At 38.7% G+C, this 13,029-nt stretch overlaps 10 protein-coding genes across 10 annotated transcripts; 5 read left to right on the top strand and 5 right to left on the bottom strand.

The window, feature by feature from the left end:
* Positions 1 to 147: 147 nt before the first annotated feature.
* Positions 148 to 3,213, top strand: LEC1 (Lec1p; the record flags this gene model as incomplete). The annotated part of the gene is made up of 1 exon (XM_002496352.1): positions 148 to 3,213. One exon carries the CDS (start codon positions 148 to 150, stop codon positions 3,211 to 3,213), a length of 3,066 nt encoding a protein of 1,021 aa, XP_002496397.1.
* A 35-nt stretch (positions 3,214 to 3,248) lies between these two features.
* On the bottom strand, positions 3,249 to 3,788 carry SLX9 (Slx9p; the record flags this gene model as incomplete). The annotated part of the gene is made up of 1 exon (XM_002496353.1): positions 3,249 to 3,788. The coding sequence occupies one exon, from the start codon at positions 3,786 to 3,788 to the stop codon at positions 3,249 to 3,251; it is 540 nt and encodes a 179-aa protein (XP_002496398.1).
* A 380-nt stretch (positions 3,789 to 4,168) lies between these two features.
* Positions 4,169 to 4,732, top strand: TOM20 (TOM complex receptor protein TOM20; the record flags this gene model as incomplete). The annotated part of the gene is made up of 1 exon (XM_002496354.1): positions 4,169 to 4,732. The coding sequence occupies one exon, from the start codon at positions 4,169 to 4,171 to the stop codon at positions 4,730 to 4,732; it is 564 nt and encodes a 187-aa protein (XP_002496399.1).
* A 119-nt stretch (positions 4,733 to 4,851) lies between these two features.
* Positions 4,852 to 5,343, bottom strand: TMH18 (Tmh18p; the record flags this gene model as incomplete). The annotated part of the gene is made up of 1 exon (XM_002496355.1): positions 4,852 to 5,343. The coding sequence occupies one exon, from the start codon at positions 5,341 to 5,343 to the stop codon at positions 4,852 to 4,854; it is 492 nt and encodes a 163-aa protein (XP_002496400.1).
* A 144-nt stretch (positions 5,344 to 5,487) lies between these two features.
* MRPL51 (mitochondrial 54S ribosomal mL43 domain-containing protein) lies at positions 5,488 to 5,988 on the top strand (the record flags this gene model as incomplete). The annotated part of the gene is made up of 1 exon (XM_002496356.1): positions 5,488 to 5,988. One exon carries the CDS (start codon positions 5,488 to 5,490, stop codon positions 5,986 to 5,988), a length of 501 nt encoding a protein of 166 aa, XP_002496401.1.
* A 107-nt stretch (positions 5,989 to 6,095) lies between these two features.
* GCD2 (translation initiation factor eIF2B subunit delta) lies at positions 6,096 to 7,910 on the bottom strand (the record flags this gene model as incomplete). Its single annotated transcript, XM_002496357.1, has 1 exon — positions 6,096 to 7,910. The coding sequence occupies one exon, from the start codon at positions 7,908 to 7,910 to the stop codon at positions 6,096 to 6,098; it is 1,815 nt and encodes a 604-aa protein (XP_002496402.1).
* Positions 7,911 to 8,294: 384 nt separating this feature from the next.
* Positions 8,295 to 9,272, bottom strand: MRP13 (mitochondrial 37S ribosomal protein mS44 MRP13; the record flags this gene model as incomplete). The annotated part of the gene is made up of 1 exon (XM_002496358.1): positions 8,295 to 9,272. The coding sequence occupies one exon, from the start codon at positions 9,270 to 9,272 to the stop codon at positions 8,295 to 8,297; it is 978 nt and encodes a 325-aa protein (XP_002496403.1).
* A 203-nt stretch (positions 9,273 to 9,475) lies between these two features.
* On the top strand, positions 9,476 to 10,042 carry SNT309 (Snt309p; the record flags this gene model as incomplete). Its single annotated transcript, XM_002496359.1, has 1 exon — positions 9,476 to 10,042. The coding sequence occupies one exon, from the start codon at positions 9,476 to 9,478 to the stop codon at positions 10,040 to 10,042; it is 567 nt and encodes a 188-aa protein (XP_002496404.1).
* Positions 10,043 to 10,120: 78 nt separating this feature from the next.
* On the bottom strand, positions 10,121 to 10,645 carry RPL11A (60S ribosomal protein uL5; the record flags this gene model as incomplete). Its single annotated transcript, XM_002496360.1, has 1 exon — positions 10,121 to 10,645. The coding sequence occupies one exon, from the start codon at positions 10,643 to 10,645 to the stop codon at positions 10,121 to 10,123; it is 525 nt and encodes a 174-aa protein (XP_002496405.1).
* A 1,372-nt stretch (positions 10,646 to 12,017) lies between these two features.
* Positions 12,018 to 12,881, top strand: PRE2 (proteasome core particle subunit beta 5; the record flags this gene model as incomplete). Its single annotated transcript, XM_002496361.1, has 1 exon — positions 12,018 to 12,881. One exon carries the CDS (start codon positions 12,018 to 12,020, stop codon positions 12,879 to 12,881), a length of 864 nt encoding a protein of 287 aa, XP_002496406.1.
* Positions 12,882 to 13,029: the final 148 nt, after the last annotated feature.

Consider the following 13,029-nt stretch of genomic DNA (forward strand, 5'->3'; position numbering starts at 1 on the left):
AGAGCCGATCTGTTGAAAGTTGTACGACAGTGTGAATTTCAAACAGAGGTCGCTTTAGAGAGTCATCGGGGTAAGACGATACGACAGTTGGTTTTGTTTTTTGTTCCTTCTTGCTTACTTTCGAGTTGATATACAATAGACGCATCCATGTCGGTTGTGTTGACCCCCACGGAGGAGCACTATTTGAAAAGAGAACTGCTTAAAAGACAATTGAACCAAGAATTTGAAGCTCTCAATGATCCGTTTGCATTGAGAAAATTTGGGTTCCCCTTTAGCAGCGAAGACCCCACTAAAAATACTAAATTCTCCAAGGGAAGATCACTTAAACGTATTATACCGACCCGTGGTGGTGCGAATAAGACTGGCGAAGATGGTTTGGATAACTACATAAATTCCGATACTCAATTCCCCATGTTGAGTTATGTTCTAGAGGAGATTGTTATGCCGTTCCCGCTACTGTCGAAGGATTTGGCCATGGATGAAGAATTCTGGCAAAGGAAAGTACAAGTGTTTTATGAACACTTCCAATCTTTGGGGTTTAGTGAAAGTTTTGACAGGGAAGAAGCAACGAAGAGGAAGAGAATTTCTACTAAGTTAAATAAAGCTATTCTACTGCTATTCAATTCGGGGATCGGTGCATCAAAGGAAGTGAAATACTATGAAGAGGATAAATTTCAGCTGCAAAGCGATAAAACGAAGAAAGCTACAAAAGCGGGAGAAATTTCGATGCCTACGAGGGAAAATTTACGGAATTACGTAACGAGTGAACCAATTTGGATTAATGGTTGGGATGTAAACGTAATTGCAGTGGTGTCTGAATCAGTTCTTTTCGATAAACCAGATTCTGCAAAGAAAAAAACGAGATCAGTTTCGGCGTCTAACGATCCAAATTCACGTACGCCACAGAAAGAGAAAAGAGGTTATCCAAGTTGGATGAAGCCAAAATTTTATATGCCCTCTGGATCATCATCTTTTTTTTCAAAATTGTCAATTTCAGATAGTGGAACCAAACTTTCTAAACATGAAACTTTCTTTTTACTAAGGATAAAGCAAGAATCGAATCCTGATAACACTATTTTTATTGCAAAGAGTTACGAAGAATTCAAGAAACTATCGCATCAATTGAAAAATGAATTCCCTGGTAAAAAGTTATCCCATCTGCCTCATAGGACCAAGAAAAGTATATCTGTAATGACACAGCCAGATAATACAAATAATGCCAATGCTAATAACAATAAACCTCCAGGAACTCCAAAGGAAAAAGTGGTTGCATCGATGCCACTAGACTCCCCAACTACTCCAAGTACACCGACTTTAGCTGCATCGGAATCTGAAACGAGTAGTATCGCAGATGATACAGGTAGTACTGATGCTTGGGATTTAGATGAATTTCAAGATGCATCTGATGTGAAGAGTAACCATTTAATCGGTGAAAGAATGAGAACTTTATTAAGACAGTATTTGAGGTCATTATGTGGTGATGAAGAAGTTTCTTGTAGTTTAAATTTTTCCAATTTTTTAACCAGTGGGCCTTTACAAAAGGAATCTTTCAGTAAGGAATTGTTAGAAGATATTAAACATAGAGAATTAGTTGATGTGGCGAATTTGGAAAATCAAGTTAATTTTCAAAAATTGGCGTTAAAGAGATCAGTGGAATTACAAGACGCTATGAAAGAATTTAAAACTTCCCTACTCAAAGACGACAGTTATCTATTATCGCTGGTGGGCGAATTTAAAGTAAAGACTAAAGTTTCTGAACTATCGCCACTTTTACAGAGTTTCGTTGAATGGTGTAAAGTTTATGTGTCATCTACTATTTATCAGGTATTTTTGGGGAATGACAGTGGTTACGAATTTTATACGCAAGTGAAAAGGTTACACAAATTAATGCCATATTCGATGATGGCACAAATTATGCGTTTCACAAATCCAATGGGGATCATGAAGGGAATGATGGATCTTTTCATGGCTCAACCATTTGGAGGTCAATCCCTTTTACAAACGATGTTTTCTACGATTTTAGCTGATGATTTAAAGGGGCAAGAAAAGATAATCCATGAATTGGAGCATAAGATTTTACATGAAGCCAGTGAGGCGCGTGAGGTTATAGAATGTTTGAAAAAATGTGTCTTTGATAATGAAAATGGCAAAATTGTCGATATGCGTCGTGTACACGACGAAGCAGATTCCATGATGATTCCATCGTGTCTTGTGGCTTTATTGAAAAGTACAGAAACGGGTATAGTTTCGAGCACCGCGGTGGCCGACGTTATTGAGTCTTATACTGCGTGGAAATCTTTGAAGACTGTTCCACAAGACCAAATCACACAGGATTTAGAAAATGAAGCACTTTATTTCACACGTGTCAAAGAATTGCTACAATTGTACGTCAGGGAGCGTGATAAGAAATTGATGAAAAAATTGTGGCAAGATCCAGAATTATCACAGTTATTACGTTCCATACTTACATTGATTTATGAGCCAATGGTTCGTATCTTCAAAGTTGCGCGGGTGGACATTGCACTGAAGAATTTTGAAAAGTTCATGAACGATTTGATTAAATTGATAGATGAAATTCATGATGGGAAATACGGGTTATCCACACAATTTAATGTTGTGGATAGTATTAACAACTTACTCACGAAGCATCAGGATGCATTTATAAATTTTATTCATGAAGTTTACATTCATGACGCAGAAGGTATATTTGAGGGTTTCATCACATGGATAGTAGGAATCGTTCGCATTCTACAACGGAGTAAATTTTCTGGATCAGAAAATAGAATAGATTTTGATGCGTTGTTGCAGAGTTCTAACGTGGACGCCGGTTTGGTAAAGCAGCAAGTGGCTCAAGTCATTCAGAGGAAACAGGAAGCACGGGCCGTCTACAGTGAATTGCTAGAAGTTAAGATGCTCAAGGAGGAGAAAAGTTTACAAAACACGGGTAAAGTTTTGGAGAACAAATGGAAACAGGTCGGATCACTAGTGATGCCTACCAATGGTGAAAGTTTGGGGATAGACGATGGTGACTTGGTTGATTTGGATTTAGATGCATCTGATTATGAAAACTTAAAGCATGATGACGATATAGAATTGGAAAAAAAATATAGGAAAATTTTGGAGAAACAAGTGGATATTCACGAAATCGAAAAATTCGGAGATGAAGCTTTTGCCGGTAAATTGAAGACTTTGTTGTTTCAAAACGCTTTATAATATATGCAAATAGAAGAGAGAATGACGCTATGCCATTAACGATTCTGCATTTTAATTACATCCCTCAAGGCACTAAACGTATTTTGTTGAAATGAACTATTGGATAACACCTGTTTCATCCTTTCACTCTCCTGGACCGATAGAGCCTTGGCACCTTTTTGATTTCTGATGTTGGGTTCGTTCTTCCGCTTCTTCTGTGGTTCAGGTTCTACTACACCTTCCTCTTTGAAATTATCTTCAAATTGTTCCTTTAGATCTTCTTCTTGGCCTAACGAGGTCAATAATTCCCCCATCTTTGGCTTCAAATCATCTCTCAATTTTCTTTTTCTCCTTCTCATCGCACTCTTTGATATTCCTGCAAAGCTTGGATCCGTGCCATTTTTTTGTTTGATTTGATCCAAAAACATCTGTTGTCTGCTCAAATTTTTATCCTTTTTTGATTCCTTGTATTGGTGAAGGAAAGCCTTGGGGTCTTCCCCCATATCCATCTCTATATCATTCAGCACTTCCTGGGGTTTCTTAGAAGCAGTTACTGCAGACTTCTGTCTGAGTGTATTTCTCTTCTTGGCTACCATGATCAAAGATTTCTCAGATGCTAGAGGATATACAGCAGCTTCTACAATGTGATAGACTTCACATTGTATCTGCGATGAGCTTTCCAATTGTTGTTTTTTTTTTTTTTTTTTTCATTTCATTCACTTTTTCACTTTTCTTTTTTTTGAAATTTTATCATCACGTGGTGTGTCTGATCACGTGTGTTTACTGTCATGTGATATTCACGTGACTTGGTATCCACGTGACTTGTGAAAAATTTTATTTTTTTTTCTTTTGTTTTCACTCTTGGAAGATCAACTCTTCGAAAGTTAGCAAGGTGAGTTGAAAGACTAAGAGTATCTTGAGACCTTCACAACGCATTAGCTGAATTATTAAAGGAAAAAGCATATAATACTTTAAAATGTCCCAACCTTCGACATTTAGCCGTGTTCTAACCGTTACTGGTGTTCTTGCAGCTCTTTCTTTGACCGGATATGCTGTTTTCTTCGACCATAAAAGAAGAAACTCACCAGAATTCAGAAAGCATTTAAAGAGTAAGAGTAAGAGACAAGCTGCATTGGAAAAGAAGCAAAAGGAGGAAGCTAAACAAGTCAAGTTACAAAAAGTTAGTGAATTTTTAGCAAAGGATCTAGCAGCAGACCCAACTCCAACTGATCCATCCCGTAGAGAAGAAACTTTTACCACAAATGTGGAACTAGGTGAACGTCTGTCAATTGTCTCCGGTAAAGAATTAGAATCCGCAACTAAGTTTTACAAGGCATTGAGCGTCTATCCAAACCCAGCTGATCTTTTGGGAATATATCAAAGAAGTGTTCCAGAAACCGTTTATGAATACATTGTAATGATGATCGCCATTTTACCACCTGCAAATATTTCTACTTTCCTAAGTGGTGCTACCGAACAAGTACAAGCTGCTCAAGCCGAAAGTGCTGCTATGGCTCAAGCTAATGAAATTGATGAGTGAAAGAAAAAGAAAAAGAACTAGAATATAATTTGTACTCATATCCTTCATTTGTTTATTTCTTTCGTAACTTCTGTACATATATGTATTGGGCTTGTATATATATATGATGCCCCAATGATCTACTTGGGAGCGTATCTCAGCAAGCCACGGCATAAATAGACTCCATATGAAAGCATACAGACCGCGTTACCCATGTTAAACAGTAGCGATAGTCCATGAGACTTACCAAATTCTTTTCTTAGTGGTGCGTCGTAACGCTCTAATTCATCGCCATCTAATCTTGAACTTAGCGACTTCCTTTCCTCTTTAACCCTACGAGTCCATGGCAATAACCAGAATAAATTTGCCAATCCACATACAGATGCACTGGTCAAGAGTGCCATGGGGGCCGTAGACAACTTAAAGGGCGCTGTCAATGCCAAAATCCATGGGGAGAACGATTCCATCAGGAAAAATTTGGGGAAAACTTTGTTCTGCAAGACAGAAAAGCTCTCCCTATCAAGAGCCTTGAATGCAATAGGGGCAGCTACATACGAGTAGAAAGTAGTTCCTCCAAATCTAACGTCTCTTGTTAGTTTCTGAACCGGAGAATCAGAATTGCGTTTATACATACACGAATGAATAGAATAGAAGATGAGATGCTGGTTTTAGAAGTGACATTTTGAAGTTCTTGGCAGAATCTTTGGTATTGTATTATTCAGTTGTTCGCTATTTGGCTATCTGGTGAACAAAATGACTGGGGTGAAATTTTATCTATGTTGAAAAAAAATAACCATACCAAAGAGAAGAGCACTACAAAAACACTAAGAGCAGCTAGTAGATTGAAGGATACTATGGTTGTCAGAGCTATCAAGCAAACTTCTATTGCACGTAACGGTGTTGGTGCGTATGTGTTTCCATGTAAGAAGATTACACTTCAGTACTGCAACTGGGGCGGTTCATCACAAGGTATGAGAGACTTTCTGGTCTCTAAAAGATTGGGAAAGTTGAGCCAAGATCTACCACAAATTCAATTTGAGATTTCAAGGAAATCGGGTCATCCACTTTTGAGAGCACAATACACCAATGGTCGTGAGAAAGTTGTATGCGTAAGAAACCTGAATGTTGATAATGTGGAAAACAAGCTGAAACTGCTCAAGGATTCAAGCGGTGACATACTGCATAGGAGATCAAAGAACCACAATGTAGAATCTCTAAACAATAGTGTTAGAGGTGTCTGGTCTCCCTTCCACAGTCCACAGAACTACAAGGTTTAAATTTAATCACAAAACCTCTTTCCTGTATATACCAACGTCGTTTTTACTCTTATTTTGTATCTTTTCACATTATAAAGACTATTACATTTACATATGATGATGCAGATTCATGCTAGACTCTTGTACTCTCGTAGAATAACTGGCACTGAAGATGGCGGTAGCGATCCAAATTCCGTTATGATTTTCTTGATGTACTCCGGTGGTGTCAAATCATACAAGATATTGACGATGTTTAAACTGTGCATATTTCGCCAGCCGTCCAAGATATTTTTGTCCGCACTTTCCGTTGTGGTATTTGTAGATGGTGCGGATGTTGATGTGGATGACGATGACCGTGATGATGTAGATTTACCGTTGGGCTTGTTTTCTTGGTTTGACATTTTCTTATGTTCGGTACGCTCTTTGATAAATTGACTCAATAGATCCTTTTGCGAATGTTCGACTGAACAGTTATCAGGATGGACAGTAACCAGATCATTAGGATCAGCTAACTCATTTAGGGTAACACTATCCAATTGAACCCTTTGAGAGAATTTCAAACTTTCACAGCATACAAGCACTGGAATGTTTCGTCTCTTGGCGCACATAGCTAGCATGGCGGTACCCACCCTAGAGTATAAGAATCCATTTGACAAAATCGAATGCGCTCCTAGGAAAACATAATCCACATTCATGTTGAAAATTGCATCTAAACTTGTGATCAATGCATAAAGGACGTTCACACCATGGCGTCTCAATTGGTCTGCCATCTTGCGACCTTCAAAAAGTGGCCTAGAATCCACCACAATGACTTGGAAATCTTTCTTTAGTTCGACAGCATTGTAGATTAATAGATCTGTAAGCACTTTAGAAGAACCGTAAGTGACAATAATGGATCCATTCTCGACGTGTTGCGAACCATTCTCGATGATAAGACGATCTGCAAATTCAATCTTTTCACGAGCAAATTGGGAAATCTTTTCACGTAAGATTTGTTTGGCCTCTTTATCAGGTGTAGATGGGTCTATCACAGAAATTTCTTGTTTTAACCACCTGATGGCATTACCCATGGTAACACTCAATGGTCTGGCCTTCTTTAGAATATCGATTTGATGCGATAGGTAATTGGTCAAATTACGAGACAAAGTAGTACCTTGTGGAGTTTCATAATCAGTGACCACATTTTGGAATGCCTCTAACATAGCAATACATCTGGGGATAGATCCAACAATCTTGTAATTTGCCAATTGGAAAGTTAGCAATATAATGGAAGGGTGTACTAAATCCTTATTAATCAACAGTTCTCTAATGGAAGATACCGATTGTTGCGAATCAAATAGTTGCTCACTGGCATGTGGTGTGATAGATGTCATACCTGGAACGACGGAGAATTCCTCTGAATCTAAAGTCATCGACGCTAACGATTTTGCCAGTTCTGTTGTTGGAGCATTGTCATCTGAAGATGCAGATCCACCTGATGATGCAGTGGTAGCGGGCGCCATAGGCTCGCTAGTAATGGTGGGGACCATTAAACCGCCGGCTGTTATTCGTGAAATTTGCGAGGAAGTAATTGCACTCGTTAATGACAAAAGTGTAGCTCTTCTCTCTTCAGTAGTTTCCAAATGGCCAAATAGAGTACTCTTTTTAATATATTTCTTCACCTGCTTAGGTCCATTTTTCTGTTGTTGTTCCCTCTGTTGTTTTAATTGCTTTTCTCTCTGTTGTTGTTTCCTCTCTCTTTTGACCTGAGCCATCGCCTGTTGATCCTCTACAGTAACACCACTCTCAGTCTTTTTAGCAGATCTCTTGGCGGCCTTCTCTTTCTTTTTCAGCTCTTTCAATTCTTTGTTGGAGAGTTTATTGGCTTTAGCAGCGCTATCGGCTGGAGATGCACCATTTTTCACTTCTGGCTTCTGCTCAGTAGCAGCCTGTGGTTCACTCATGGTCTAATGAAACGTACCTAATGGGCTATGGGACTGCAAATCAAGGTTTCAGTTACTGTGAAGGGCGTCCTTGAATTTGATGTTGAAGCTCATCGAGAACTTTGAAAAATTTTGTAATACTAAACATTTGTCCGGGTAACGTCATTTTCATTACCATAATGATCTGACCTTAATAGACCTATTTGGGGCCAATAACCGTCCTTTCATGCATTTTATCAATTTTCTCAAATTTCTTGCATGCATGAGAATCCATAGAGTCTAATCATGCTCCCTTCCAAGCGCCACTTGTTGTTTTAGAAGCGATTTCTTTTTTTTTTTTTTCTCTTTTATTTCGTCTTATTTTATCGTGCTGGTGTTATATACAGGAAATTATGTAGAGAACCCTTAGGCCTTCGATTCTGGAGATTCTTCTTCGGATTGAGCTTCTGCTTGTGCTGTGTCTCCTTTAGCTTCTTTGGCCTTTATAGCTGCGAAATTCTGTTTCATGATGGCAACGTTATTTTCATAAACGTCTTCTTTGCCTAATTCTTTAAGACGTGCTTGATAGGCTTTTACAAATGTCTTGATTGCCTGATCAGCCTCTGGGTCAAATTCTAGTACAGTTCTGGCGATCATATAAGTGAATTTCTGTTCGTTTATACTTGCTGCAGTGTTACCGCGACTGTCATTCTCTGGTAAGGAGGGCAAATTTATTGGCTTAGCGGATAAGCCTTTCAATTTTGGTACATTAGTGATACCTTGTTGTTTGACCAGTGCTCCAATCAAACTGTTTGCCAACCCAGTTTCGTTGTCCCTGTGAGTAACATGGTTCCATGCAGTTTCCAATTTCCTTAAAGCAACGTCGCCTGTTTTGTAACCCAATTCGTGATTTCTGTGTAAGTTGCAAGCGATAATGGTATTGAAGAAGCGTTCAACATCAAAGGCATCCTGATTCTTGGCTTCTACAAACTTTTTTTGTCTCGAATAGAGTGTATTCACAAGGCTTGCATATGAACCAATTTTGAAAAAAGATTGCATCAGCATGTTTTGCAAGTGACCGCTAGAGATGTAATTCCATAATTCACGCTTTCTAATGCTGACATCTGTCCATCCCCGCAACCAATCCACCAATTCTCTGGAATTGGGTTCTATGGAGTTGACGTATTGATCTAGAACTTTTCTCGACAATGGTTGAACAGGAGAACGTGGTTTTAATGGGGCATTAGTTTCAGGATCTTTCAAATCCATAGTCAGCAGAATGTTTGCATTTTTAGGACGGTATATCCATGGTTTTAGCTCTGCCTTTGTCGTATGGTAGGTGAAGAACTCTTGCAATTCACGTTTATGAGCAGTTGAGGAAGCAAACCTTTTGAACGCCAGCATGGTAATGGCGAATGACAGAAATCCAAAAGGTTGTAATTCTTATCAGTGCTTTTAAGATTTTTCTTCTTCAGCAGTTTTCCTTCTGTAGGTCCTCATTTTTTTTCACTTTTCCAGCACTTGATTGAAAAATTAAAAAGGATCGATGGCCAAAGCTCATCGCATCATTTTGTAAGATTCAAAGAAGCCAGTAAAGGGATTCTATAATGGATTTCCTGCCCCATTTAGATCAGCCGGCAGGTTTAGATTATGACTATGAAGTGGAGAAGCTTATGCAAGATCATTTGAGGGATGAGAATGATCTATTGCATCCTGAAGTGCAAAAGCTGTTATCTAAGGTTTCTATCCCACCGAGATTAGAATCATTCTACGAATTCTATAGCCGGTACGATGATGATCAAGGTTGGAAACGTAAGAGAAACGAGACTGAGGATGTTACTTTGGATGAGTGTAGGAAAAGACACAAGGGAATTGATCTGGGTAAATATGACGTTAATACCGATGATTTGGAATCGCTGGAAGTCATTGATTCGTATTTAAAGCATCAATGTCTAGTGCTTCAGAATATGAACGAAACCATGTTGAACCAATGGGCTATCAATAACGATTACGTGGAAAGGGCGAGTGAAAACCTGCAGGACAGGATAAGTCATGAAAGAAAACAACTGGAAAGCTTAGATAAGTACAGGGAATCCATACAACACAAGCATGGACCTCAACTGAAATCTATCAAGGATTCTTGGAGACAACAGTTAATAAGAAATGTAGAATGATAAGTAATAAAGATAAAATAAAATACTACAGTGCAATGGTAATTCAAATGTTTAAAGTAAAGATTACACAAAGAAAGCTTATTTGTTCACAACTTCAGCATCGTACTTTTGCTTGAACCAGTTGATAGTGTCTTCCTTAGAAGTCTTGTGAGAGTTACCGACTTGAGCTCTGCATCTCTTTCTTCTGGCGATTCTGTTACCTGGTCTACCAACAACAACGTAGAAATCCATACCAAAGATACCAATAGATGGATCGTACTTGATACCCAAATCGATGTGTTCTTGGATACCGAAACCGAAGTTACCAGTTTCAGAGAAGTTTCTTTCTCTCAATTGGTATTCCTTGACCTTCAAACCTCTTTCCAAGATTTCTTCTGCCTTTGGACCTCTGACGGTGACGTGCACAGAGATCTTTTCGTTTCTTCTGATACCGAAAGTTCTAACGGTGTATCTGGCCTTGGAGTGAACTGGGGTTTGACCGGACAATTGTTCCAAAACCTTGGAACCTCTGGTCAATCTGTCACCAGATTCACCGACCGAGATGTTGAGAACCAACTTCTCGATCTTCAACTCACGCATAGGGTTTTGGGCCTTGGCAGACATCTTTGAATATATTGTATTGATGGAACTCGCGAGGGTCTCGTACAGTCAACTATTCAGAAACTGTCTTTCAAAGTTTGAATGTTAAAGGCTCATCGGTTCAATAGTTTTTTTCTTCCTTCCTCACGTTTGCTTCCTTGACAAAATTCTGAAAGAAAATCGTCACGTGTGCGCGTCGTCGAGATTTTGTCAAAAATTTGCGTCTGTATTTTTGAACGAAAAGTGGTGGGGATTTTTTGAAAAAGTAAAATGTCGTGGTGTACAGGTCTATTATGTAGATGCTTGGGTGTGTAGATGACAGTCACACAACGGATGGTGTGAGGGTGTCTTTCTTAGTCTTGTCTTGGCGGCTAACAGACGACAATAGGAAATTTGTATAGCTGTCGAAATGGGAGAAAGGTCTCAGAAAAGCCAACTTTACAAGTACTATGGATTGTGCTTACAGACACCACATACTAAAAGCTGTATATGCATTTATTGAATGCGCCCGCTTACGAGGCCTCATTTTACAAATGAGAATGCCTTATGATCTTTCAAGAGTAATGGATTTTGTTTTTTTAAGATTACTTGAATATTTTTAAAATGGTGTTGTTGTATGCCTCTTATATATCAGTGGTATTCGAATATGTGAGAATGGAGAAACGTAATTCTCGGTAACTTAATAAATTGTAGTTTTTTTGTTTAGTTCCTACTTGGTAGAATTCCGGAGTTTTTGAAAAGCGTAGATCTTTCTAGCTTAACTATACTAAAACACTCTGGAGCCTGTTAGATCTATTAATCATGCAATGACAATTGCAACTTGACAACACTCTATAATGCGATCAAGGGCTAATTCAAGATCGGTAATCTATCTGAGCATAGCACGTGACTACAACCGCCGCCATCTTCATCCTACCTAGTTACTATATATGCAATCTATCAAGTAGGGAGAGGTATCCAAACTCTTAACAATTCACCTCTTATTCTCAAGGAACCTATAAACCATTCGAATCTGGGTTTTCTGGGGTGCTCAATATAATGCCAAAAGCGCCCTCCTCTAACCTAACGCTCTCTATTCCAACATACATATATCAAAGAAACCCTAAAATCTCACTTAAGGCTACAGTAGTCTACACTACATATTAAGAAACAGGCAACGGCGGCTAAAATATTATTTCTAATATTCGGTATTATAGTTCCATCATGATAGCCGGGTAACGCTGTACATAACAAGACCATCCGCTCCCTTTGGTGGCGAACTCTAAAGCTCAAATGTGCATAATACAGCATCAACAGTGAAAAGAAGGAAAGGAAAGTCCATTGCAGTGGTTCATCATAGTATAATCAACCGTTTTTTCAATAACATTGGCTCCATACTATAAGTTTTCCATTAAAGATGCAAGCCATTGCAGATAATTTTACACCAACGAATGCACTGATTAAAGAATTACAATACGACCAAGAGGAAAATTTGGAACATGATTTCGTATCAGGCAGATCTCAATTCAAAAATTTAGCTCCATCAATTTCCATGGCCCCCATTTCAACTCCTCAACAATTTTTAAGAGCACATACCGATGATTCCAAGAATCCAGATTGTAAGATTAAGATTGCACACGGTACGACTACATTAGCTTTCAGATTCCAAGGTGGTATTATAGTTGCAGTAGATTCTCGTGCATCTGCAGGATCTTGGGTTGCATCTCAGACCGTTAAAAAAGTGATTGAAATTAATCCATTTCTATTAGGTACTATGGCTGGTGGTGCTGCAGATTGTCAATATTGGGAAACTTGGCTAGGTGCTCAATGTAGGCTCCATGAATTGAAGGAAAAGGAACGTATCTCCGTGGCGGCAGCCTCCAAAATTTTGTGCAATTTGGTCTATGAATACAAGGGCTACGGTCTTTCAATGGGTACCATGATCTGTGGTTATACCAAAAAAGAAGGTCCTACCGTTTACTACGTAGATTCTGATGGTACGAGACTGAAGGGTGATATTTTCTGTGTGGGATCAGGTCAAACTTTTGCCTACGGTGTGCTCGATTCTAATTACAAATGGGATCTTTCCGTCGAAGAAGCTCTTTATTTGGGTAAGAGATCGATTATTGCCGCTACTCATAGAGACGCTTATTCTGGTGGTTCTGTAAATCTATATCATGTCACTGAAAATGGTTGGGTATTCCATGGTAATCATGATGTTGGTGAAACTTTCTGGCAAATCAAAGAACAAGAAGGTTCTTTCAACAATGTACAAGGTTGAAATAGCTGTATAGAGTTTATTCATTTTTTAACGTCTTAACCGGGATCCTTCAAACGCTTATAATGTTACCATTTTACGATGCATACACACTTTGCAGATTAGATAAAGATATAATAAATAAAGAAAAAAAAATGCAAACAATTAAAGT

This window comes from Zygosaccharomyces rouxii (genome assembly GCF_000026365.1).
Source record: "Zygosaccharomyces rouxii strain CBS732 chromosome C complete sequence".
Classification (NCBI taxonomy): domain Eukaryota; kingdom Fungi; phylum Ascomycota; class Saccharomycetes; order Saccharomycetales; family Saccharomycetaceae; genus Zygosaccharomyces; species Zygosaccharomyces rouxii.